This window comes from Trachymyrmex septentrionalis, unplaced genomic scaffold (assembly GCF_001594115.1).
Source record: "Trachymyrmex septentrionalis isolate Tsep2-gDNA-1 unplaced genomic scaffold, Tsep1.0 scaffold37, whole genome shotgun sequence".
Taxonomy (NCBI): Eukaryota; Metazoa; Arthropoda; class Insecta; order Hymenoptera; family Formicidae; genus Trachymyrmex; species Trachymyrmex septentrionalis.
Window position 1 is genome coordinate 8255007 of NW_017305536.1, and position 26405 is coordinate 8281411.

The 26405-nt window shown below is 33.9% G+C and overlaps 6 protein-coding genes across 9 annotated transcripts in view; 2 read left to right on the forward strand and 4 right to left on the reverse strand.

Annotated features, from left to right (window-relative positions):
- LOC108750605 (E3 ubiquitin-protein ligase TRIP12) overlaps positions 1-559 on the reverse strand; it is a 22026-nt gene extending 21467 nt beyond the window's left edge. Inside the window, exon 1 of the mRNA XM_018490147.1 lies at positions 437-559. The gene's annotated coding sequence lies outside the window, so the exon portion shown is untranslated. The remainder of the gene's footprint in view (positions 1-436) is intronic.
- Positions 560-1872: 1313 nt separating this feature from the next.
- LOC108750608 (myoneurin) lies at positions 1873-5781 on the reverse strand. 2 transcript variants are annotated; one of them, XM_018490158.1, is made up of 5 exons: positions 4125-5781; positions 3795-3865; positions 3390-3705; positions 3030-3133; positions 1873-2954 (listed from the first exon to the last, which is right to left on the reverse strand). In XM_018490158.1, the coding sequence occupies exons 1-5, from the start codon at positions 5326-5328 to the stop codon at positions 2283-2285; spliced, it is 2367 nt and encodes a 788-aa protein (XP_018345660.1). In that variant the 5' UTR covers positions 5329-5781; the 3' UTR covers positions 1873-2282. The 2 variants fall into 2 exon arrangements, with proteins under 2 accessions (XP_018345660.1, XP_018345659.1); XM_018490157.1 differs by having other exon boundaries at positions 3795-3880.
- A 44-nt stretch (positions 5782-5825) lies between these two features.
- On the reverse strand, positions 5826-9446 carry LOC108750609. The gene is made up of 8 exons (XM_018490159.1): positions 9171-9446; positions 8684-8850; positions 8177-8344; positions 7938-8106; positions 7357-7666; positions 6373-6639; positions 6162-6233; positions 5826-6055 (listed from the first exon to the last, which is right to left on the reverse strand). Exons 2-8 carry the CDS (start codon positions 8790-8792, stop codon positions 5954-5956), a joined length of 1197 nt encoding a protein of 398 aa, XP_018345661.1. The 5' UTR covers positions 8793-8850; positions 9171-9446; the 3' UTR covers positions 5826-5953.
- A 487-nt stretch (positions 9447-9933) lies between these two features.
- Positions 9934-15590, forward strand: LOC108750607 (dolichyl-diphosphooligosaccharide--protein glycosyltransferase subunit STT3B). 2 transcript variants are annotated; one of them, XM_018490156.1, is made up of 7 exons: positions 9934-10553; positions 11683-12381; positions 12884-13194; positions 13271-13802; positions 14395-14856; positions 14961-15051; positions 15183-15261. In XM_018490156.1, exons 1-7 carry the CDS (start codon positions 10261-10263, stop codon positions 15207-15209), a joined length of 2415 nt encoding a protein of 804 aa, XP_018345658.1. In that variant the 5' UTR covers positions 9934-10260; the 3' UTR covers positions 15210-15261. The 2 variants fall into 2 exon arrangements, with proteins under 2 accessions (XP_018345658.1, XP_018345657.1); XM_018490155.1 differs by having other exon boundaries at positions 9937-10553; positions 15218-15590.
- A 2273-nt stretch (positions 15591-17863) lies between these two features.
- LOC108750838 (INO80 complex subunit D) lies at positions 17864-21470 on the forward strand. 2 transcript variants are annotated; one of them, XM_018490646.1, is made up of 4 exons: positions 17864-19034; positions 19598-19952; positions 20019-21003; positions 21109-21470. In XM_018490646.1, the coding sequence occupies exons 2-4, from the start codon at positions 19629-19631 to the stop codon at positions 21273-21275; spliced, it is 1476 nt and encodes a 491-aa protein (XP_018346148.1). In that variant the 5' UTR covers positions 17864-19034; positions 19598-19628; the 3' UTR covers positions 21276-21470. The 2 variants fall into 2 exon arrangements, with proteins under 2 accessions (XP_018346148.1, XP_018346146.1); XM_018490644.1 differs by having other exon boundaries at positions 17866-19034; positions 19598-21003.
- A 2378-nt stretch (positions 21471-23848) lies between these two features.
- Positions 23849-26405, reverse strand: part of LOC108750447 — a 3212-nt gene continuing 655 nt past the window's right edge. Inside the window, exons 2-6 of the mRNA XM_018489882.1 lie at positions 25975-26107; positions 25396-25897; positions 24929-25138; positions 24193-24407; positions 23849-24095 (exon numbers count right to left, since the gene is read on the reverse strand). Coding sequence (XP_018345384.1) covers positions 23910-24095; positions 24193-24407; positions 24929-25138; positions 25396-25897; positions 25975-26107 — 1246 coding nt within the window. The 3' untranslated portion in view covers positions 23849-23909. The remainder of the gene's footprint in view (positions 24096-24192; positions 24408-24928; positions 25139-25395; positions 25898-25974; positions 26108-26405) is intronic.

Consider the following 26405-nt stretch of genomic DNA (forward strand, 5'->3'; position numbering starts at 1 on the left):
AAATATTAAAACATGAGACGCAAATCACGACGGTTCTCATCGTGTCGTTTCCAAGTTCCGTTTCGCTACGTCGCATTGCGTCTGATTGCGTCGCGTTGAAATACGACGAAACGACGACATTGGGAGCGGAGGCGAAAAAGACAGCGCTTTTTATTGTGTTGTAACAGATTGCGCCAGATTTCCGGTCCCGATCGCGGCGAGCGGCTACGATTGGCTGGGGAAAAAGATTTCCGGCAGGGGCCAATTGGCCATCGATAAACGATTGCAAACGGCTACCCGTGGCGATGTCAAAACAGCCTGCGTTCCTGCCTGCGTCTGCACGTCGCATTCGATCAGCTGTCTGTCGTCCGTCGATCGGTCGATCGTCGCAACCGATGATGACAACGATAAAAATGATATCCTCGTCGCCAATGTAACGTAAATGTTCCTTACTCACCGCAAAAAGGGAGCTCCTCCCTGGAAGTCGGACTCCAGTTACGCAACGCGATGCGCGATGGGACACGTGAAAATACGGAGTGAGCTGTCAAGTCGATCCGCGCGGCGTGTCGTCTGCTACGAGATATCTCGACCGCAGCACAAGCAGTTCGTCGAGATGTTTGATGTTGTGGCGCGCATCGCGATCGTTTCAGTACTTTACGTCTGATTGGTGGACGTACCGAGTTTCCAGTTCTTCCAGTTGCGCCGACCAATTGTTGCGTCGAACGTGACCCAGCTGAGAATGCTGTATGTGCACTTGCCATTAGGTTTGTTCTTGCGGCTATTAGCGTTTTTTTCATTGGAAGAATTAGTACACACTGAGTGCAATTGAATGCAAATTAATTCACGTATTTTCAGTGTTAATAAAATTAACCGGTTTAATTACATATTCTTTGTTGTCACAATGATTTTAAAAGGATCAAATTATTTATTAACACCGAAAATATGTAAACCGATTTGCACTTAATTGCACCAATATTGCACTAGTTTATAGTGAAAAACGTTATAAAGGTAAGGTTATCGTAATGTCTATGCATAATAGAGGAAATATTCGAAACAGGAATAAATATATATGTTGTTGTTTCAGCAGAAATATTAATAGCGTTGTGTCAACAAAACGCAGTAAGTTTAATAGGTTATGTCGCTTTGTATCTATCTTGTAATTTAGTTGACAAGAATTTCTGATTAGAATTTCTGATTACAAGATAAATTTCAGGAAAAGTTTCGAGTGAATAGTGTTTTATTTATTATTATTCATTTCTGTAATCTGGTATTTTGCTATTATTTATTTTTGTCAGGTATCTAGATTTTCCTTTTAAGAGACACATACAAATATTATTTTATCTTTGTTATTCATTGAATACCAAGAAGGATGAAACAACGTTTATGTCTTCTAAAAGAAAAGCCAGTTTTTGTGTTTGCAATTAATATATGTAAATTTAATATACATTTATTAGTAAGTGCAATTATTGAATTTTGTGTTTTTACTGTAACTCATATATAAAGTTATATTTAATGAAAAAATTTAATATTTTATGATGAAATACCAGTTGATATTATCACATCTTTAGTTTAATATACTTATATTGAACATCTTTAATCTGTTAGACTGCTTGCATTATTTTTGTATTTGTTAAATTTTATCTTCATGCATAGCAGTTTCTGTAATATCAGAAATCAATATATGCTGTCAAATTAGTTATTATTCCTAAGTTTGTCATTATTTACAATTATTTCTAAGAGTAATGAATTATATACAATTGTTTTATCTATACAGTTGATTTATACAGATGATAATTGCAACAGCAATCAACATAATATAATTTTCAAGTTTCATATTTTGAATAAGTACTTTTGTTCTATATATTATATATATTTATCTACAATGAGTAATCTATTTCATTACAGTAGAAGTCCATTTATCTATATTTCATTTATACAAACAAATTCATATTCAATTTCAACTATATAAACTCATAGTTGAGTTCTTCAATGCTTTCTATTTAGGGACATAAGTCCACACAAGTTTGTCTTTGTTAACATTGTAATCATTGAATGCCATGAAAGATAGAAAGATAGAATAGCACCAATTATCTTGTCCCTCAACATATTTAGAATTTTAAATGGAGTTTTACTGTTTGTACTATTAAAACAGCCTTTAGATGCTCAATATTGTACAACAATTTTATTAATGCCTTTTTTAAATAATTTAAAATAAATAGTCTAGAATTTCCAGACAATTAATACTTTGCAATAATACATTGATTATCTAGGAGCCATTTAAGTTGTAAGTTTGTATATTTGCTTTATTTTCTATCCATACCATACAGCAATTCTTTCAATGATTCTTCATTTATGGTTTGCATAGACTCTGTGACATCCTTATTATGGCTGAAGTTTTGCTCTATGTCTGGCTCTAAATTCATTTGTACATTTCCAGAAACCTGTGAGAAGTCAGTATAAGAATCTATTGGATCCTCTTTATGTTTAGGCGAAGATACTCTTAAGTGCTCTATTTCAAACGTCGAAGATGATATGCTAGTTTCAAGGGGTGACATCACCATGGAAAAGAAATCGTTCGTGCTTTTTGCATTTATCTTTTCATTGTCCGATTGTACTCTTTCAATTAATTCCGCTGACTCCTTTAGTCCCGTACTATTGAGAGCGTCACCCCATGTCTTGCTCTTTAGATCTTCGTTAGTATTGCTGGCGTCTGTAAATTCGATGCCTTGTTCCTTTCTCTCAGAGGATATGTTATTTATTTCTGATTGCAGTGCTAAAACAGGTTGTCCTTGAGCATTTATTATCAAAACGAACTTATTTTCTTCGTCGGCAGTATTTGTTATTGATTGATTTTCTTGTAGGGTATCAGTAATCTGTGACCTGACTGTGCTGTTATCAGCTTCTCGTGTATCAGATGTCGATTGCTGTGTGCTGCCTGAAGTTTGTACAGGGCATTTATGGGTTCTTTGACTCACCTATAAGCATGAATTATGTGTAAATTATCAAAAGATTAAACGTACATCTGAAAACACTCAATGATCACTTTGTACCTTGTATCGGAAGCTTTTGCCACACATTGTGCATTTATAAGGCATCACTCCTGTGTGAATTCGACGATGGACTAAGTACGAAACACGCTGACGGAAACACTTTCCTGCGGAAGAATTAGTATGGCAGTTGTAGGGGGATTATTATCGTTGTTGTGGCCTGCAGCACACTTACAAGATAAGCGTTTCTCATGAAAAATTACCTGCATTTCAGTAAGCCATGCACAGCACACCATAATATTACAGACACTACGCAAACAAAATAATTAATGGTAATTGTTAGTCAATCCCAAACGATTGTTTATTTGATTAATTCTGCACCAATCTGCTCATCTCTTTAATGTTCGTTCTTTCGTAACGTACCACATGTCTCGCAGACGAATGGCTTCTCTCCGGTATGAATCCTTTCGTGATTATGTAACGTGGAGAGTTCCTTGAACGATCTACCGCAAGTCGCGCAGGTGTGCGGCTTATCATCCTTGTGATAAAGTCTGTGCTTGTGATACGATTGCTGGAAGGTGAAACTTTTGTCACATATTTTACATTTGTAAGGCATTTCTCCCGAATGCAGTCGTTTGTGTTTCTTCAAAAAATATTTCGTCGTGAACATTTTACTGCAAGTATCACACTCCCATTGCTTCCCCTCGTGGGTCTTCAAATGTTGTATTACATGTTGCTCCTGAAACGTAACAGCAAGAGAAAAATTTATATTTTTATTAAGTATTTATTATTTGCAATGAGTGCATAAATAAAACGCGTGGTCCTCACTTTCTTGAATTTTTTTCCACATGTGGGACACGCGTATCCAGCGTCGCCGCAAGTGACTTCATTTTGGTCACCTTTAGAAAAAGAACCTATCATGTGTGAAAAACTTTAATTGCGTATTGTATCGAATTATAAACTATAATAATAATTACATATCACTGATTTGCTATATGATATAAAAACTTAAAAATTGTTATTTTTTTAATTGATTGAAAAATTAATGATTCAAAATATTGAAACTTATTTTCTGAAAAATTTTAAATTGTGCCGTTGTTTTAGGAAATGAATAATATATTGAATTACTTATTGATTAAAAATATAATGATTACTTGCCTGAATTATGTCCAATGTGGGCTACTCTCATATGTACCATTAAGCTGCCTCGCATTTTGAACACCTTAGAGCACAGATAGCAAGAGTAATTCTTAAGAACTTTTTCTGGATTATTGCTCGAGTCCTGCTCGTGCACTAATTTTTCGTGTAAAGCTAAAATGTTGGTGTCAGGAAAGTAAAAGCCGCATAAGTTACATCTTTCTGTTTTTTCCTTCGGTGCTATCGTACGGATGGCTTTAGCACTTGTTCGTATGTGAGATAATATTTGCTCGTGCTCTAAATTTTGATTTTGATCCTCGGCATTTGTTTCGAGTATCGTGTTCTTCGCATTAGGCAAGTCTTCCTTATTATTATGTTCTTCCGGTGACTTTCTTGCACAGACATTTGCGATTATATTCTGGACCGATTGAAAATTAGGGAGGTCATGCTCTTCCTCAATTAAATCTGTTATCAGTTTTTCTTTTAAGACACGATGACTACTGTTCGATTCAGTGCATTCCCTTTCAATATCTTGATAGATGTTGGTGTCTACAGTTCCTGCTACCTTTGTCGCAATAATTAAATCTGAAATAGCTGTTTTCTCCGCCTGCATAGCTTCTTGGGATACATTCAAATGCTTGATATCATTACAAAAATACTGCATCACACAATTTGTTTCCTGTTGTAGATTTGTGATTGCTTTCTGGACTATGTTATGATTCTCGTTTGATTGTGGAAGAATGTTTACTTTAATCATGTCACGATTGTAATCTGATACGAAACTAGATTGACTCGTGCCTTTCGTTAATGAATCTAGGCTTTGCATTTTAGGCTGGGAATCTATAGCAGGGATATTTCCTATATTTGGCACATCAGAATTTGATGGTTCTGTGCAAGTCCTGTTGTTACTACTTTCAATTTTATCTAATTGCTTCAATATGTTCCAGTTCTGCGGTGCAATGTTGTGTGGATTGTGAATGGCGACAAGATGCTCATCGGTAGCAGCGATGTCTGCAGATTTAGACAATTCTGCTGTAGCATTGTTCAGATTGATCGTATGACCAAATAAATGTATAGTTAATTTATCTATGCCTAACAATACTTCGTTACAGACAGGACATATTAAGGGTCGAGTCGCTACACTTACAAGTCCAGCTCGTAGCGCGTCAAGCGTTAGAAATCCAGGTTGCGAACACAGCGGACATGCCAGGACTCGTGCACACATTTTGCGTATATGTTTTATTACTACGGAGTCTGATATTCTTTTTTAATCATGTGTTGCGCACCTTTGCCAGTTTCTATAAAACGTGCCACATCTTTGCATTTATAACTATACCACTATATTGCTTGGTTTTAATATCTTCAAGGTAGTTGACCAAGTGCTGTGTGGTCGTGAAGTTGTAACAATAAACAGTACGATCGTGTAATTTAAAACTGACATAGTGTAATCTGATTGAAATTCCCTGGCGTTATACTTGAACTTGATTTAGTAATTTAAAGTTGAGGTTTAGGATGTGCCTTGATAGCCAACGATCACTCTAATCCCAAATTTTACGAATTATAGACTCTGCACTGATACCGCATACACAAAATTCTCGCACCTCGAAGTCTAAATATAGAAGGACGGTGATGGTTTGAGATATTCGTGCTGATTTCCTGCGTGTCTTTATGGAGCGTATCTGATGATCTTCAAGCTATATTTAGACAAATGGTGGGATATTCAAAGTATTATAAGTATTAAGCGAATGTATTTATTAAAAATTGTTTGAATTGTCAAAATTACAAATTACAATCATATAAAAATCGAAGTCATTTCAATGCAAAAATGCTAATCTGTAAATACATGTTAATTAACATTTATATGCCATGCCATCTTTGCAGCAATATTCTCTACCGGCCGACAGATTCGTGTTTATCCATTCATCTTTACAATTCTTGAAGAAAAGATAAGCCTGTAAAGAAATATTATTAAGATGATATAGTTTCAATACACAAAATAATTTTCATAGTTTCAAATAAAAATATAATAAAAATTAACTTGTGTACACGTGTACTCACTCTTTCTTTGTGACAATCACGATCGATAGAAGCACATAGAATTGCTTGACTGTTTGGTAAATGTTTCACTATCTGTGAAATATTTCAATTCTTTGTTATTAATAAATATTTTAATTTAAGAAAGATAATACAAATTAAATATTAATTACTAATAATTAATTATTAAGAATTAAAGATATATCATTTCTTAACGATTAAAATTTAAACTTACAGTTTCAAGACATTTATTGACACAAAGTTTGTTCCCAATAGTAGTACATGGAATTGGATCAGGATATTCGTGAATAAGTGCAGGATGTCCTTTGGGTTGTTCCTTGTTGCCTTTCTTAAATTGTCCGCTTAAAAATATAGCGCAGGCGCATCCAGTTGGCTGTTTTATATTCATGGATGATTTAATATTTGTAACAGTACTATTATTTTCTGCGTAAGAATACGATATGCAAAGAGCCATTATCACTAATGTTAAATACATTTTGATCTGAAATGTGAATTATTACTGCTATTAATATTGCTTTTTGTTCAATCTTAGCTATATTAGTTAAATTAAGTTATATATAAACGATTCTTAAATATTTAAAAGGATAAAATGAAGAATATATCTTGATTCTGAGAGAATTCGCGATTTTGAATTTTAATAAATTAAATTAATTTATATTTACTGTAAAATTCTTTTCACCGAACTAGACTGTATCACCTCACAAAACTGCACTCAAATATAAAGCCGATGCTTTAAATTTGTCACAGTATGTTGCAATGTTCTCATGGGCCACATTTGGAATGCTTGCTAAGCAAAATTTTAGGAATAATGTAAAAGTCCCATTTTAATTGTTTATATTTATGATTGGGCTATATCTTATGTACATAATTAGCAATAGATTTTAATTATAATTTTAATGATATTCAAATAAAATTATATTCTCAAAGAAAACTTAAAATAATTTCAAACTACATATAAATATCTATTTTCTATTATCAATATACATATATTTATACATGAACATTATGAAATAAAACATTTCAAGTTTTACTAAATTTTTTATTAAATATTTCTATAATTCTGTACGTTATAAATATTTTTACAGCGTAAAATGATAAAATATTACAATATCTTTCTCATAAGTTTAGCTTCTCCTTCTAATACGATTCTATCTCCATTAACAATACACATATACTCACATTTAATGATTTTTCTTACTGATGTAATTTTAACTATAACTTTTACAGTATCGCCAGCATAACACGGTTTAGGAAAAGTAATATTTTGCTCAATAACTATAGTACCTGCACCAGGTAATTTTGTACCAATTAAACCCGACACTAGGCCATTGAGCAAAGCACCGTGCGCAATATTTCTTGCTGATTCAGTATGTATTGGATTATGATCGCCTGTTAATTCAGCAAACTTGAGTATATCGTCATTTGTTATTACTTTCAGAACCGACACTTGATCTCCTTCTCTCAAATTGTTCATTGTTGTAACAGCGAATGATCGTATTTTGGTGGTTCTTACAGAGTGGTTTTTGAGAAACTCAGCAAAGAATTGAATTAGCTTCATGATATTACTTTCCACATTTACAAGTTACCAAAAAATATCAATTTAAACCAATATATATATAAGGAGCATTAGATTCAATAAATTAAATTTATTTTTTACAAACAGATTGATTCTCTGTCTTCACTTTCTCTACAGTACTCGTTTCACAACAATCATTTAGGAATAACATTGCTACGTTTTTAACACGCCTATGTTCATATGATGGATCCGAAAGATCCAGCATGCGTTTAATTATTCTAGGTGATGTTATCTCGTCTACTGATTCGGGTGTTATCAAAAACATCAAGGTAGTAATTACTCCAAGCAAAACATCTTCGTCTTCGGAAGAAAGTAACGACGATATTGACTCGACACCTTGATTGCGCAGAATATATAACTTGTTTATTCCATCTGAAAAGAATATTACACATAATACAACAAATATTAGGTGACTCTTTGCATGTAACAAAAATATGCTTACCTAAGCATAAATTGCAGAGACCACCAATACCAAAACGTACTAACTTTGGATTGCTTTGAGATAAAGCATTGAGAAATATATCGATTACTTTTAGTTGTCTCATATATCCATAGTTTACAGGATCATACGCAAAATTTGCCAAATTTGCTAGTACTTGCTCCTGTGCGTCTAATAATTTGAAAGACGTTGATTAATTATTGTTATACAGATTATATACATCTATCAAGGAAGGCAATAATTTTATTGATAAATTTTTATTCATATTCTTCTGTAAATGATATTATCGTTAAATATAATTAGAACATATGAATCTTGATGATCTTAGACTTTCCTTGATTTTTAAATATAAATGATTTGAAATAATTTTGTTTCATAATTTTACTTTTCAGTTTTAAACTTGAAAAATTAAAAAAATGAAACTAATAACAAAAACTTTGCTAAGTCCCAAGAACACCTATGTTTTTTTAGAGTTAAAAAATATGTTCCTGTTATGGGTTAATCTTTTACCTTTAGATGATGTTGTTGTATATTCAGTGACTAAAAGCTTTAAAAAATCATAACGTCCAGTAGGATTTTTTCCTGTGCGTTTTGTTAATCTTGCCCTACTGGAGAACATTGGAGTCTCAATATACTTTATATTACTTACGATGACATTCCTCTGTTACAATTACGTTCTGCAAAAACGAAGTTGATTTTAAGTTGGAATTGTGTGAACTTATATATAGATAAGAATATATCATAATTACACAAATTATAATTAAAAATAAAATCATTTATCTGTTGTTTCAAGTCTGCAACGTTGCAAATTATGAAACATATGCAATACCTACATAAACTTTCAGCACTCTATTCGTTTCACTCATAAACATATTTTACATTTATAAACTATTCAAAATAAAGGTTTTTCTAGCACTACTTGAAGAATTTCTTTCGATCTTTCTTTGAGGTTATATAACACTTGTTCTTATACTTTTTATTTTGCGTGTTTGCTTACATAATTTTGTCTATTCTCTTAATAAATTGAATATTAACTTTATTCCACTATTATGTTGTCATTAACAAATTTTCCTTTTTTTCCTGATCTTACGATTTGAAACGCCTGTTTAGTGTTGTGTTGACATCACAAGGAAAAAATTAAAAGTCGAAGGATGATGGTGTTGCACTCTACCTAAAAATCTGGAAATTGTGAACCAATCTTGAATTTCCGTTGCCTTTAAAACACGCGGGATTCCTTTTATCAAGAAAAACAAATTGTTTACTACGAATTGTTAGCATAATACTGTTGATTGAATTAAATCGTAGTATCATCAAAAGAATTATTAATTATGATATATTTTAGTTATCATAATTACTACATCGTAAAGCAGATTGAACACAATATCGTCAACTTGAAAATAAAATAACATTTAATTGGTAGATAAAAATAACACGATTTTTTTAAAAATAATAAATGGTACCCAATTGATATTCAATTCTCCAATTGCCAATTATTGATTAATTCTATATAGGATCTTCTGATTGGTTTGTCCAGAAAGATTAAAAAAAAAAAATACCTGTAGATACCTTTTCATGCTGACATTTGACGCTCATTTTTAGCATCAAAACGGGCGATAATGAAACATATCACTTGATTTCATCATTTCAGTTTTGATCATGTAGCCTATTTTGACGCTAAAAATGAGCGTCTAAACGTCAGTATGGAATTGCATAAAATTGCATCTGAGGCTGAACGATATGTCGGTATCGCATGTTCGAAGTTCGAAAGTTATCGACTTCCTGTCTACTGCTGCACCCTGGTGCGGATTTCGCGGATGCTGCGGTGGAAGTCATGGTTAACACGTAGCCGGCGCTCGACGTGTCCTAGCCTCCTAAAGTTCAGGTGTGCAGCGAGATATTTGATAATTCGTTGCGCCCCGCTCTCGACTCGCGCACGGAAACGCGGGTGTTCTGGAGGCACATATGGCGAACACGCCACGTTGTGAGTATCGATAATACGCGGATATATATATATACATATATATATATATATACGGTGTATCGCATATTTTAACGCGCTCGTGGCGGACGCGGGCCAACGGGAGAACATGTTGTCGAACAAGTCGTCGTCGTCGTCGCAGCAGCAGCAACAGCAACAGCAGCAATTGCCCTCGTCGTCTTCTTCGTCGTCGTCTTCTATATCGTCAGCCAATGCGAAGGTCATGTTCCCTGATAAGAGATCGACGACCAAACAGATGAAGTCCTCCACGTTAACGAACGCCGCTGGCTTGAGTTCCCTCATCACCTTCACCGTTCTCTTACTTGCTTGGATCTCTGGTTTTGCCTCGAGGCTTTTCGCGGTCATACGCTTCGAAAGCATCATACATGAGTTTGATCCCTGGTACGTAACCTGGTGTAGGATTATTCAACATGGCCATGTGATGTACACTATCATATTTTTGATAAACTATTGTTCTATTATTTTCCTATTATATAACAGAAGCGTGAGTTAGTAGTAAATGCTTTGAGCTTATCTGGAAAAGATAGGAGAACGAATATCCAGATAATCAATTTTAGAATAAATTTCTATCCACTGTGTCTTCCTTATACTTGGTTTTTTGTCAGCTATAATTTAACAGAAATGCAGCAGAAATGGAGCATATTGTGTCATGTCTGTTTTTTATTCCTGTATTAGAACTTTTCTTTTTGTTTTAGGCTAATATTACATTTGTTATACGATACATTTTTCCAAACATATTAATGTAAATTGGCTGTAAGAAATCTTGGATTTCTTTGGCTGACAGAAATCTTGGATTTCTTTATCCTATAGCCAATCAACATTTGACAAATGTAATATCGGCCTAGGGCTCTTATTCTAACGATACAGTCGACAAATGTTCTATCCTTGACATTAAATAAATAACAAAGATTGAGAACAACACTTGTTTGATCTTTGTTTCATTACTTAGCTTTTTTTATCATGTATAAAACTGACAATGTAATGACATTGACACATAAAAGTTAAGAATAGGATTCTTAGCTAAATATCAAATATATCTATTTCACTTTAAATCTTTTTTTATAGCTAAACTAGTTTGGAATGAGAGTATATGTTCAATATTTGGCTGAAATGAAAAAAAAAGTTCTAGTATAGAAATAAAAAATGGATCCGTGAAGTTCCAAAAATATATATTAATTTAGCTATAGAAAACTTATGATTTCATAATGTACAATTTACTTTTTTTCTGATATTTTTACAGATATCAGGAAAACAGTAGATTGTAATATTAACATATTATGTTTATCAATATAATATGTTAATGTTACATAGTACCTGTTCTTAACTGATTTGACTATCTCTCTGGATATTGATAAGTTAAATAATTTAAATAGCTTAAATTTAGGTTAAAGCATTTATATTTCTATTTTGTTTATTCTGCCTGTATATTGATTCATTTTTATAAGTAAATAGCATTACGAATTTTTTTACTAATTAGCGATAGGATGTAATAAATATGTTTTAAATTCAGGTTCAACTATAGAGCGACAGCGTACATGGTTCAACATGGATTCTACAATTTTCTAAACTGGTTTGACGAACGGGCCTGGTATCCATTAGGCCGGATTGTTGGTGGAACCGTTTATCCTGGACTTATGATAACATCTGGATCGATACACTACATACTGCACTCTCTGAACATACCAGTGCATATAAGAGACATATGTGTATTTCTAGCTCCAATTTTTAGTGGCCTTACTGCCATATCTACGTATTTATTAACGAAGGAAATATGGAGTGCTGGAGCTGGGTTATTCGCTGCTTGTTTTATCGCCATTGTACCTGGCTACATCTCGAGATCTGTAGCCGGGAGTTACGACAATGAGGGAATCGCGATCTTTGCATTGCAAATCACCTATTATCTTTGGGTTAAATCAGTTAAAACTGGCTCAATCTTTTGGGCGAGCATAACTGCCCTATCTTACTTCTATATGGTATCAGCATGGGGAGGCTATGTGTTCATTATTAATCTGATTCCACTTCATGTGTTTGCCTTACTGATCATGAATCGCTTTAGCAATCGATTGTTCACGAGTTACACTACGTTTTATGTTCTTGGACTTTTACTAAGTATGCAGATACCATTCGTCGGTTTTCAACCGATTAGAACTTCTGAACATATGGCAGCTAGTGGTGTATTTGGTCTGACAATCTTTGTAGCAGCTTTTAGGTTTGTACCGTTTTTATAACATTAATTTGTTCATTATTGTATTATTTTAATTTGTAGTATTTATTCATAGTAATACAATCATATTCCTAAAATAGTTAATGAAAATTTTTCTGTCCAAAAATATTTTACAAAATATGTTACAAAATATAGAAATAGAAATTAAAACAAAATTAAAGGGCTTCTGATCGTAAAATCCATTTCTAACAAATTGTAAAAATAGTATAAACTAAAAAACTTAAGCGTTACAATTGTTATATTTTAATTAGAAATATTTACATTTTATTATTATATCCATATCAAATAATGCTTGCATTTATTTAAATTTTGAAAATTTTATTTACTATTCTGTAAATTGATATTGTAATTGATACAGAAAAATATGATTGTATTATTACAAATAAATGCAGAAAACATTTTTTTTATTAGTATTGGACACAACATTTACATTTTGGACATACTCTGATATATTGCAATATACTTACACTGAGCTCTCTAATTGCAGATACTTAAGAACTGTACTTACCAAGTCCGAAATGAAATATTTCGGTGGTGTGGTGGCTGTAACAACTACTATGTTGCTATTAATTTTGATCATCTTAACGTACACTGGCGTTGTCGCTCCTTGGAGTGGTAGATTTTATTCATTGTGGGATACCGGTTATGCCAAGATACATATCCCTATAATAGCATCTGTATCGGAACATCAGCCGACAACTTGGTTCAGCTTTTTCTTTGACTTACACATTTTGGTTGCATTGTTTCCGGTTGGTCTTTGGTACTGCATCACACATGTCAATGACGAGCGTGTTTTTGGTAAGAATCTATGATGAGAGTGTGTCTTGGAATAAAATATTTATAAAAAAAACTATAATATTTGATCTTCTTGCAGTCGTACTATATGCCATAAGTGCCGTTTATTTCGCTGGTGTGATGGTAAGGCTTATGTTGACTCTGACTCCAGTAGTGTGTATACTGGCTGGAGTCGCTGTCAGTAGACTCGTAGAACTGTTCCTCAAAGAGGAAGACAGAGACGGTAACGGTAATGAGAGTAACGAGGAGAGCGAGGAAGAAAGAGAGAGAAGTCCCGGTAGAGCGTTGTACGATAAGGCCGGTAAACTTCGCAGAATGAAACATGAGAGGTCAAAAGGCAACGGTGACGGATTAGGTCCCAATCTTCGCAATGTCATTATTATTGGCATGTTGATGCTGCTGATGATGTTTACCGTGCATTGCACGTGGGTGACTAGTAATGCTTATTCTAGTCCATCTATTGTTTTGGCGTCTTACAGTAATGATGGTGGCAGGGCCATACTAGACGATTTTCGAGAAGCTTACTATTGGTTAGCACAAAACACCGCCAATGACGCTAGAGTCATGAGCTGGTGGGATTACGGATATCAGATTGCTGGTATGGCTAACAGGTACAATGCTTATAATGTCATTTAATACAGGACTATAGAAAATGTCAGCCACAAAGTTTTTATTAAATTATTAGTAACTTATATTTAAAAAATAAACTCTGGAGTGTTAGTTATTTAAAAATAATAATTATATGCTAAAAACAATAATTAATATTCAAAAATGCCTATCTCTTTAATACAAGCTTTAAGATATGCATCAACAATGGGCTCGAATCTTTCTACGAATGAATTATCCCAAGTAATCAATAAAGCGGTCTCTAATTCATTAATTAATAACAATTTTTTGCAGTCTTTGATATTTACAATTAATAAAATTATGTAACTAACGCTTAAGAATTTGTTTTTATACGTTGCTACCGAATTAGTTGACATTACTTATCGTCAATGTAATATTAAAATGTCTTTAATGTCATTTTGATGTAAAAATTACGACAAATAACGTTAGTTATTACCTGGATAATAATTTCATAAACACATAAAATTTTGTGGTCACACTTTTTTGTCATCTTACATTATATTATAATAATACATAAAATTTATAAATTAATATGTGAAATTAATTTAACATTGTTGCGTGAATTATCTTTTATAGAACTACCCTCGTGGACAATAATACGTGGAATAATTCGCACATAGCTCTGGTTGGTAAAGCGATGAGCTCGAATGAAAGTGCTGCTTACGATATTATGACATCTCTGGATGTGGACTATGTATTGATCATCTTTGGCGGGATGATTGGATATTCAGGTGACGATATCAACAAATTCTTATGGATGGTCCGTATCGCCGAGGGTGAACATCCCCAGGACATTCGCGAAAGTGATTATTTCACCGAAAGGGGGGAATTTCGTGTGGATTCTGAAGGCTCTCCAACTCTTTTGAATTCGCTAATGTATAAACTGAGTTATTACCGGTTCGGGGACGTTAAAATAGACTATCGATCGCCTTACGGATATGATCGTACTCGTAATGCGGAAATAGGCAATAAAAATTTCCAGTTAACATATCTGGAAGAAGCTTACACCACTGAGCATTGGCTTGTCAGGATTTACAGGTGAATGACACGTTTCAGTTTTTACTTAAAATTTAATGTATTATTATCCTTTCATTATTGTTATAAAATAGTACATTAATATTAATTTTGAAATGTGTCTGTAGGGTGAAAAAACCAGCAGAGTTTAATAGACCAATAATTCCGATTTCTGAACGAGTTATCACTCGTCGCGCGAATTCATATGTTACTAAAAAGGTTGGTATGCATATATATATTTACGGTCTTACGATACAGAATAGAGATAAATATATTTTTTTTTAATCATGCAATTTCTCGTATCGTTTTGCCGTTTTTATCGTGATGCATTAATTGATCTGGAAACGTAGTTGAAGTTATGGGGCGTCGGGCATTGATGTTTCAGACTTCACGGCGTAAACGAGGTGTCATAAAAGGCCGGCCAGTTGTTATTAAAGGGCAGAGACCTCAACGACGAACGACGTAACGAAGATTCGCTGACTATTTCGTAAACAGTTTGCAAATACAATTTTTGTAATAAAAGAATTACCGTCCCTTGGGTCTACCACTATACCTCGAACTAAGAATTTAATGTCAGGACAGTTCAACCGACTTAAAGAGTAGAATCTTCAAAAAATGATAGTTTCCATCATCTCCAAGTTGACAAATTAGTAGTTTTATGAAATATTGTTTTTAAAACTTTTCTCATAATGTTTGGCTCACACGCATATTATATTATTATTCGTTCTTCATTTATTATTCTTTATATTGAAAAGTCTTCGGTCATTTATTACATAATTTCATCATTTATTAATGTAATATCTTTTCGAGTTACTACCCAGATCATACATAATCTTCGATATAATTGGATCAATATATATGAGTATATTTATTAGAGAAAGTCACAAATGTGCAATCTGTTTTCTGCGTTCTAAAAGAATTAAATTCCACATTTAATAATTTTTTATGAGCCAATTGTGCATTTAATAGCTAATGATGTAAAATAACTTGAAAACAACTTGAAATTGACTATTATTTGTTATCAATCAGCAATTGTATGAAGGTCTCATGTAAATTGAAAGACATCCTAGTTAGTGTACACATACGTTTATGTTATATAATATGTTTATTAATATATTACACGGTATTGCATCGGGTGAAGTTTATCGAAATAAGCAAACTTCCGCCGATTTTCAGCCGGAACGTCGGAACGATCGAGTGTGTGTCATGTGTACACAGTTTGTTGTATAGCACCTTGTTGAAAGATAAACATTTGTAATAACACAGTGTTGTTATTTATGAAATACGCATTTGAAATGCTAGTCCAATTTAATTTTTGTTTCATCTAATGAGAGAAATCTTTTCGATAATATAAATTACATATAAAAATTACGCGCACAGCTTTATTTTTTTTTTTATAATATAAAGGAATTCTATATATATGTTACGAAGGAGCATTACGCGATTCAGCATTTTTTGTTCTTTCTATAACTTCTGTAAATTTTAACAAATACATACATAAATGATATAATAAATTACATAATAAATAAATATAATTGCAAACATTGTTTATGAAAGTATCGTTTATTAACACTTGTAATTTCTGGGATTAAAAAATTTTCAATTTGGCGATACAAAAGCTCAAATATTATTGATTTACATATTAACACATTAACAGGTGGATTACATTTAAATCTGTTCTTTTTTATACGGTTTATCAAATTTTGTCCTGAAACAATCTTGACAGTTTTATATCCATATTTCGTAAGTGAAAAATTATTTATTCATTTTACGTAATAACTAATAAATTATGAATCCCAGATAATTTAATCTTCGCGACAAATCTATGAATTACTTGGTGAAACCGATAAAGGAATTTCGCATTTTCTATATTAATTGCCGCAATTAAATGTACGAAAAAAGAGTCAGAGTTTGTATATTTTATAATATACAAACACGAGATATTAAACACGTATATTAAACACGAGAAGCCCGATAAACGAGAGGAAAATAAATAGAGATCTTGAGACTATTACATAATTTTTTTCTTCAATGGCAATCTTATCAACCGCACACATTTTTTTCTGATAAAACTAAATGCTCCTTATATGATCATTTTTAACAAATATTTCCATTTAAAATTTTTAAACCTTTTTAATCGATTTCATTGTATTATTAACCAGAAATGTAAAATTGAGGTATAAAACGTTTTTTAGATATTTCCCGCAAAAATGCTTGTATTTTGATTTTAGACTTTGTTTTGTCTGAGCAACTCCGCAGGTAAACAAATTTTTTTAAGAATTTTTATACAAATTAGAATATTTTTCAGAAATACTGAGAAAATCTACGTCTTAGAATTTTTCATATATATAATTCTGAAATGTTCTGAGGTTTCTAAAATTTTTCATTTCGAAAAAAATTAAACTTTTTTAGATTTTATAAGATTTTATCAAAAATTTTAGAATATTTCAGGTATATAAATTCACATATATGAAGAATTCTAGAATAAATATATACGGACTTTTTTCGAATTTGTATAAAACATCTGAAAAATTTTCTACAAAGTTATAAAGTTATTAAAAAATGTTGAAAAATTATATGAAACTCTGAGAAAAATTTTCACGGATAAGAAGACTGTATAACTTGAAAAGAAGTCGAAAATACGATTTTGCATGATGACTATCATATTTGAACATGAATCATGCGATTGATGTTTAAATATTTAATCATTGTTTAGTCACTATTTTTTCTTGATAATCAGTTCAGAGAAGATAAAATTAAGATTGTATGTAAAAAATAGAAAATTAAGTATATATGTGTTAGTACGTAAAAAAATATATAGGTATGTATATGCATAAAGAGGATATTTGAGGAAAAAAAGGAGAGATAAAAAATTCCATTATAAAGGAACATATTAAGATGTTTTTGCGCTGTCACGCTTTTTGTATTTAAAAAAATAACAGATACATAATCAAACATTAGCGAGATAAAGAAAAAAAGGAAAGAAAAAGTTCAGCTGCAAAGCAAATATAAATTCGCACATGGTTCAGGCATGAAGCAACATTGACATAGTTGGGTGAATCATTTTCAGTTAGATTTTGAATCATTCGAACGAATGGGAAGAATCTTTAAACGGTCTTGGCTTTGATAAATTGGACAAAAAGGTAGCCGATTCATCGGCTTGAACAGATTTTCTTACACCTTTTTCTCCAGTTCCTTCTAGAATATTCGAGGCGCAATTTATATTGAAATAGTTCATATAAGTCTCGGAAAGGAAAAATTATCGCCCGCGTAGTCATACACCTCAGCCATACAGGTTATGTTCTACAGAGCGCGGAACGATTTTTTGGCCACGTGGCGCGGACTCTCGCTCGTCGTACGTCCCTTTTGCGGTGTTGTCTACAATTATTAATTCAACGTGGACTGAGATAATCATTGAATCCGTGATAATTACCGCTCGAAGATTCAGGGATTTTTTGTCCGAGCCCAAGGACTGGCTCGTGATGTACCGTGCCGCGCCGCGGCCGCCATTTTGCTGCCCCCGCACGTCTAACATGTCTTTCTAATGTTATTATCGACAGACATCGAAATTTTGTGCGTGAGACCGCATTGTGTGTGCCACCCGTGGTAAGCGAGTCCGCGCACGAGGGGCAGGGAAACTCGGTGTCGTGGCACGTTTCGACGGAACATCTGCCCTCACCGTTATCGCCTTTGTCGAGAGCGATCGTTGGTCAGTGTCGTCCCAACCTTAACCCTCTCCCTCCCCTCGAAGTCCTGCCTGTGAACGTCGTGAACGAGAGCTGGTGAGCAGGTAGAGTCCTGCGTCTGCGAGCAATCTCAGAGTCGAGTATGCCGCGAAGTCTGTCCCGGGAGTACTTCCGGTTGCCTCGCTGAGGATCGGGAACACGCCGTGTCCCGCCGTCTCGACGTGACGTGACGTGAACGAACCTAACCTAAAAAGGAGGAAAAAGAAGATACAGAAAAGAAGATCCTGATCGTCGAGCGCGCGTGTCTATGCCAACGGCAGGGAGATCACCCTCTGGTGATATGGCCACGCTCCCAGCCGCGATATCTTCGAGGCGCGCCACTCCAATAGTGCTGCAGACCGACTCAACGTCCGCTCGATGCGTGACAACGACGACGACAACGACGACGACGACGACGACGACGCAGTTGCTCAGACATGTTGTATAGGGCACGCTTGATGTAGACTACTATGCGAGGCAAGGATCATTTTTGTCCTCATCTAGCAATGGACTAAGTTCACGCTTATTGCTTGAATCAGGGAACTCGACATTTATAAACCGCATTTACGAGTAGCATTGAGCGGTGTTGACAATGCGATTTGAATATTAATTCTGTACTGTGTAAGCAAACAAAGCCATTGAATAGGCATGATTGTTTTTTAAGCCTTTTGTTAGTTTAATTAATGCAAATTCCATGACTGTGTACATTTAAAAGGATACATTATGTGTATAACATATCGATATATTTAAATGTGACTGGTATATCATATAATTTAGCTTATATTGAGCTGTGTACAGTATAGAATAGTACTGTTTATGCGAATACGCTTGGATCTTCTTTTTTTTACTTAATTAACTTTGCAATAGAAAATATCTGTGATATGACATGAAACATATTTTTTTAATTTTCTTACGTACAGTCTCAGTATTACATTTTTCTAATCAAATGGTATAGTTTGTATCTTGGATCTTGGCACATAGCGTGAACTAAGTTTGATCTAGATAGGAAGAAAGTTGACTTGGAGGATTTGAGAATGCAGGTGGAACAGATCTGGATAGAAGCAGCAATCAATGAAGGTCCCAATTTCCGAAAACTCAAACATGGACAATAAATTGAAGTTTTCGGACCGCTTGAAGGCTTTGCTGAAAACCGAGGCACATCAAGATGTTGATCCATACATTTTCAGTGAACCAGAACCATTTGCTACAGCAGGGGGAAGACATGCCACGGTGGTTCCACCGACAAATTCCGAAGTGATGCAAAGTTGCAAGAACAACAAGTCAAAGGGGAAATGCATGAAGCAGAGGATAAGGGTAGCGCCTGTTCCAGTTGCAGGCTACAAGATTGTCGGAGTCAATGCCACAGCAGAAACAAACATTGACAACGGCATTGGGGTGAACTTGGATCACAAATTTTCTAATTTAGTTCAGTGTAAGCAACGACACATTGAAAATTTGCAGAGATTGCGACCTAGGAGGCCAAGTCGGGACCACACGCTGTTGTATTATCCAAGGGCCGGGGATGAGATATCTGACAGCGATTCAAGCGGAGACGAGTTAATGATACATCAGCGTCATTGGGTTTTCGGCGAATCTACTGCATCACCAAATCGAGCGGCTCGGCTGTCCCAACTGCGTTCGCAGTTACAACGACAATTGCTTCAGTTGCGTATCGATGGTGCTGACGCTGAAGCTGTTTTGCGGCACAGAGTCAGATGTTTGCTGGATGCCGCTTCCAAAGATCCTACTTCTACCGCGCGAGCTTTGTGTGACTCTCCAAGTACCAGCAAAGTACTCGACGGACCGCTATTAGTTGGCGGGCCATGTGGGGCGGAGGGATGCCAACAAACGTCTTTGCCTTGTACCCGGCATTGTTCCCGCCACATTATGTTGAACGGAGATCAGCTTTTATTTGAGCATTGCACTGCCAAGTTTAGTGACAACACACAGTGTTGTGTTCCTGTGTTTGATGTCGCGCACGAATTACCTCTTTGCCCAGAACACGCGAGGAAGAGAGACAATTATCATCGTAAAATCCAAGAATCTAAACCAAAGAAAGCTCGTAAAAAGCCTCCAGTCTCCCCCCCTATCCCAGCGAAGCCTAAACCCAAGTCCAAGCCGAAGAAACGTAAACGACCGCCCTCTAATAAAATAGAGACTACCAAGAGTGTGGCACTGATGCCCGAGGAGAGTCATTTCATGAGCCAAATAAACTGTAGTGAAAACCATACCAAGATGTTGAACAATTTGAATGTTCCGCAAGGAACGTGTTCAAACACGTCTAACTTAAATCTAGGATTGGGATTAGGTTCTCTTGGCCTGAGCGGAGGACTCAAAGTCGAGCTTGGGGATAATGAAGTATTCGCTTCCTTGGATTCTGCTGAGCATGACTTTGGCAATGTGCTCAATAACTTGCCCCCGGATGCTTTTAACGACTTATTTATCGGTAATTGCAACATCCATATCTTTGGTGCATTTTGTAAATCTCGAGTGTAGAACTCGTTGTTATATTTAATTCATAAGATAATGTAAGATGTGTTTTAATTTATAGAAGGTAGAAACGGAGATTATGAGCCGTCAAGAGAAGAAGAGGAGGAATTACAACGGGCTTTGGAAGAAGTTGATAAAGATGTACGAAACTTGGAGAGGATGGGGCAGACGCATGGACTTTTAGAGCCGGCCTTGCTTGCCCAGCTTATGTCAGACATTGCCTCGTAGCCCCACCAATCCTAATGTAATAATTTTTCGGAAAGGAATTCGTGCGTGTTCCTTGTAATGTAGAAAGAAATACTGTTTGTGTCTGTGCTGCTAAACGTAAGATTGCGTTATAGACTGTTTATCACATAGCCACGCAAGTCCGAGATAATGGCAGGGATTGACATACAGAAAGTAACAAAAAATGAAAAAAAAAAACAATAGCAAATTTATTAATTTAGTATAAACAGTATCGGGTACAACACAGGTAGGTTTATGTTAAACAAGTAGCAGTGTAAAAACCGAGAATTCCATCCTTTTTGACAAATAATCACAGACATTCTGCGTTATTATTACATTTGCAATACATGCATTATATTTGTAGCTTATTTGCAGATACTTTGACTTGCACTTGATAAATTTGCTTAGAAAAATTGTTATAGCTGCAATTAATACATACAATCATTTTGAAAGATAATGAAATGTATAAGTAGAAGGGACGAGAGTGGGCTCAGAGTTCACATTAATGGTTCAAATTAGATTCCAATATACGCGAGCTAAACGAGATGCATAGTTTTCATTTTTATATACGGCTTGTTTTTATTGAAATAAACGGCAGGAATTATCTAAATTATGTTTACTAATAGATTCTATATTTATTGAACTACACGTAATGTCTAGCTAATTACTGACTACTCAAATAATAGGTACAAAGGTATTTTTATGACTGATTTGTAATGATTTTATCTGTTATCGATTATACTGTAGCAACTGTGAGTAACGTATTCTGATTTGCAAACTGAAGTTTAGCTCTACAAATTAAAGTACAGAATAATTGGAGTCAAACGATATAATATTTGAAAGAAATATTTGGTGTTCGTATAATTGTGTATATATTTTATATATATATACATATATGTATAAAGTATACACACACATACATATATATATATCATTATATTAGAGCAAATTGTGGTAGTAAAATTATTCATTAATTTGCAGAATGTAAAAAATGTTATTTGCATTATTTTTTCAACGGCGGCAATATAAAAAAGAAATTATGAATATGATATACATCTTATGCAGTATCACTCTTTGAAAATATATTATCTAAATTTTATTTAAATAAAGTACATTTTTCAACAATTTAATTTTCATTATAAAACCTTGTGCATAGAATATATGTTTATACAAACACACGACTGAATTTATAAAGAAAAAGAAGTATACATATGTCTACATAAATATATGTAATACGTAGTGTATATAATCACATTTTTTTCCATAATCTGATTACTGCAATAACAGTTAAATAATCACATTTATTATCGTTATATTATTAATATATGTGGATAATCAATATTGTCACTTTGTCCATTCTGTATTATATTCATGTAGACAAATGTTCAGCGATAGAATAGCTGTAATATCTAAGTGAAGTAAACATTAGCGAAAAGTGCCGAAAATTTTCATTTTTTAATATTGTTACCGAATGTGCAACACGCTTTGCAGCCTTACAAATGAGAAGATGACACGCTGTGTATCAACTAAGTAAAGGAAACTTTTTATTATCACGTATATTTTTTCAAGAGAATATTTCAATGTTTATTTGAGAAGAAAATTTTTTCTTTTTTTTTATGAAAAGAGTATAAAGGCACGGATTCTGAAAGTAAAACTAGATCGCGGTATAATAGTGCGTGAATGGTTGAGTTGCTTACTGCCATTTAATTCTTAAAGTACGTGCACGACAAAACATTATTACAATTCCATTGTAATAATAGTAGTATAAAAGGCGATACGCAGATATATACTGTGGATTATCGTAATCTTGATACATATCGTAATAACTTGATGAAACGGGAAAATGTAACACATTACGTAATTAACCGATAAAGAAAAACATTTAAAATGTTATTCATTATACGTGTATATGTGCGCAAGACTGGCAGATATAAAATATAATCTGGTTTTTATTATCAAAATCGCTGTGCCAAATATTGAGAAATTTCTTTTTTTCTTTTTTTTTATGTTGCTACATAATGCGTGTCATTTGTTCAAGAAAAACGGGTCGCACTGGTGCAAAGCGCACTACTAAGTAATGAACGTTTAGCTGAATGTGAGCGATTACAAAAAAACCCAAATAGCGAGTTAATCGCACGTAGATGCAAACGAAAACGGAATAATTTGCAAGTCGACTCACATTGGGGATTAAATTAACGTCGTATGTATTGTTATTACGTATATAGCGTTAGCGATTAGGTATACAATAATTATTTATGGACAGGACAATGCCGAATTTAATCGTAACGCATTGCTTGAAAATGTATCTATATGTGTATCTTCTTGTAAAATATCAGCATTATTACTCTTGATTAGGCATCACCAATTATAATAAGCATATTTTTTACATTGCGTTATAGCGTTCAGTTTATATCCATCCTTGTCATTCACATATCCTAACGATAATATCGGCTTGACAAAACAACAGGACTTATGTATTTTATTTTTATATTGATAAATAAGACTCAAGAATATTATATTCTTAAATTGTCGATATTCTATAAAATTTATATCCGTATTAATATATATAAATACCATTTTAATTTTTTATAAAATTCTCGTCGTATAGATGTAAGAATTTTATTCTGTTCTGAACATTCAGTCTAAAGTTGTCGTTACAGAATAAGAGTCAGTCACTTTGCGTTCACGTCGTTTTATCTCTCGAAGCACCCATTTTATCCGGGCTTTTTCGCGAATCTTATCATATTTCTCGTTTACCTCTTGAATTTTTTTCACTGGGAACTCCTCCGTTATTTCGGGCAGTTTTTCGATCTCCTCATATTCCTTTGTACCGAAATAGAAATATTTCAGAGATTCGATCTCTCCGTATATCCAGTTAAGATTTGTATTTCTGTAAAAAAAAAAGTGATCGGACACTTACAAAGATCTCCAACCATTTTTTGTCGAGCAAAGTAATTTCTGTTGGCTTCGTCGGTTCCTCTGGTTTGTGCGGCATTAACATTATATCATAATCCGAACGATCGTGACCCAATATGCCCACTTTGATTCCTAATTGAGATAGCTTTTCCTCGTCGACGAGAAGAGCATTTCTTAGATAAGCGATTTTTGGATGGTGTATGTCGATATCTGCTACGCCTTTAATGGAAGTACGAATAACATAATGTACAGCTATCCTTTGCGCAAATATCGTAGTTTAGAAATAAACTAAGGATGACTATGACTAAACTTTGATTAACTTGATCGATGACTAACTTATCATTTGTACTATCTTGTTAATGTGAATAGAATTATTAATATTCTGTTATTTACATAAAAAAATTAAATTAGAAATAATGAATTATATAAATAAGAACTAAGAATATTATTATATTTTCGTCAATAATCGTATTTCTAGAATTTATATATAGTAATATATATAAATATTGTTTTAATTTCTTGTGAAAAAAATTCTTGCCATGTCGTATTAATTTTGTAACTGTGCCGATTGAATTAGTTGTCGATTAGTTAATTTTGGAATTTGGTCGAAATCACAATTTATGGATATAGATATATTTTTTTTACATATAGATCTTGATACTTTAAATATCTTTAGATATACTATTTCTATAAATTATTCTGAATACAAAAATACTATTTTTATAAAAAACATATATCACCTAACGATAGAAGACGGTAGTCGCAATCTCCGTATATCAATTCGTGAGGTAAGGGGGAATTTCTGAGCAATTTTCGACTTTTCAGTGTTGTCTCGGAACCATGTAGTATACGAATATCATCCTCCAGCATATCCTGAATAAGCTGACTGCCGCTTTGTCTTTGCGCGGTATTGTACGTCTCGGTCCGGAGCAGCCTGTGCAGTTCTAGTTCTGCGAGACGATTCGATAATCAGTTCTCAAATACCATAGGAATATCGTAAATCATACATATAATATACATTCAGCGTATAACGTTGTGAATCTTTTAAACATTATGTATTATTTTACGATGATATACAATATTTATAACAAAATCTTCATCATGCATCATTATACAATGATGTACGATGTATATGGTATTCTCTTTGTATATCATCGTAAAATGACATACAATGTTTATTTAGAACATTATATGCTTTTTGACGTACCGATCAGAGTGAAATGTTTCCGCTGTAATGCTATCCATACGACCCTATGAGCCACACTTATCAATGCTTCGTAGATTCGCAGGTCTTTCTCGCCCTGAGATTGCGTGGCCGTGCGTTTCGTGCTGGTTATCATGTGGTGATAGCGAGGCCCATCTTGGCAGCCCATCAGCAAGTCCGCGTACTCCCTGCCCAGGACACAACGTAGAGTATGCATTTCCTTGGCATATTGAGATCTATGTCCAAGCGCCAATGGATTAGGCGCCTTCCTCATAGTGGCCGCTCGTTCTTGTTCCAGGTTCTCCCATATCTGCACGAAGCGTTGGAAGTAGATGATAAGTGCTCTCAAAAATCGGTCTGCGATCGGCAAGTGAAAGAAGTTTATGAACTGCGGGCTGACAGATGTCACGAGCAGGAAGAACACGAGGTCCTTGATGTCCTGCAGGATGATGATGTCTGGCTCATCCGGCGTGACTTTTCTTAGATAATTCTTCCGAAATCTGATCTACAATTGGAACAAATATGAGACACTCCTCTTGATATCCAGTTGTCAAAGAATTTATATAGTTCTGGTCGATCCACCTTTTCGCTGTCATTCAACATTTCCCGAAAGCACAAAATCAAATACGCGTGTGGAGCATAAAATTCCGATATAGGAACAACAGCAATTTTCTTTCTTCGTCGCTTAGCTTGTTCTTCTTCTGCTTTTGTCACACTAATCAATGAAATAGGGATTTACGCGGATAAAAGGATTCATAAAATCATTCTTTCCCGTAGGGAAAATTTTTCTCAGAATTCTTTAGAATATTTATATAAATTTTAAAATTTCTAAATAATTTTTAACTTTTTAGAAAATTTCTTATTTTTCATACAAATTGGAACAATTGGATTTTTTCAAATTGTATTCTTCAGCAGTGGCGAGACAATCTGTATTTTTACTAAAAATTTTCATATACATAAATTCTGAAATATTCTAAGATTTTTTAATTTCTCCTTCTGTAATAATTGTAATG

Coding starts and splice junctions, on each gene's coding strand:
- LOC108750608 (XM_018490157.1), bottom strand. CDS start 5,328: ATGTGTGCACGAGTCCTGGCATGTCCGCTGTGTTCGCAACCTGGATTT. Junction 3,706..3,794: donor GTGGAAAAAAATTCAAGAAA/GTGAGGACCACG, acceptor GTTACGTTTCAG/GAGCAACATGTAATACAACA. Junction 2,955..3,029: donor GCAAAAGCTTCCGATACAAG/GTACAAAGTGAT, acceptor TCATGCTTATAG/GTGAGTCAAAGAACCCATAA.
- LOC108750609 (XM_018490159.1), bottom strand. CDS start 8,792: ATGTTCTCCAGTAGGGCAAGATTAACAAAACGCACAGGAAAAAATCCT. Junction 8,345..8,683: donor TACAACAACATCATCTAAAG/GTAAAAGATTAA, acceptor TCAAATTATTAG/ACGCACAGGAGCAAGTACTA. Junction 6,234..6,372: donor TCAATAAATGTCTTGAAACT/GTAAGTTTAAAT, acceptor AATATTTCACAG/ATAGTGAAACATTTACCAAA.
- LOC108750607 (XM_018490155.1), top strand. CDS start 10,261: ATGTTGTCGAACAAGTCGTCGTCGTCGTCGCAGCAGCAGCAACAGCAA. Junction 13,195..13,270: donor CAATGACGAGCGTGTTTTTG/GTAAGAATCTAT, acceptor ATCTTCTTGCAG/TCGTACTATATGCCATAAGT. Junction 14,857..14,960: donor TGGCTTGTCAGGATTTACAG/GTGAATGACACG, acceptor ATGTGTCTGTAG/GGTGAAAAAACCAGCAGAGT.
- LOC108750838 (XM_018490644.1), top strand. CDS start 19,629: ATGAAGGTCCCAATTTCCGAAAACTCAAACATGGACAATAAATTGAAG. Junction 21,004..21,108: donor TTTTAACGACTTATTTATCG/GTAATTGCAACA, acceptor TTTAATTTATAG/AAGGTAGAAACGGAGATTAT.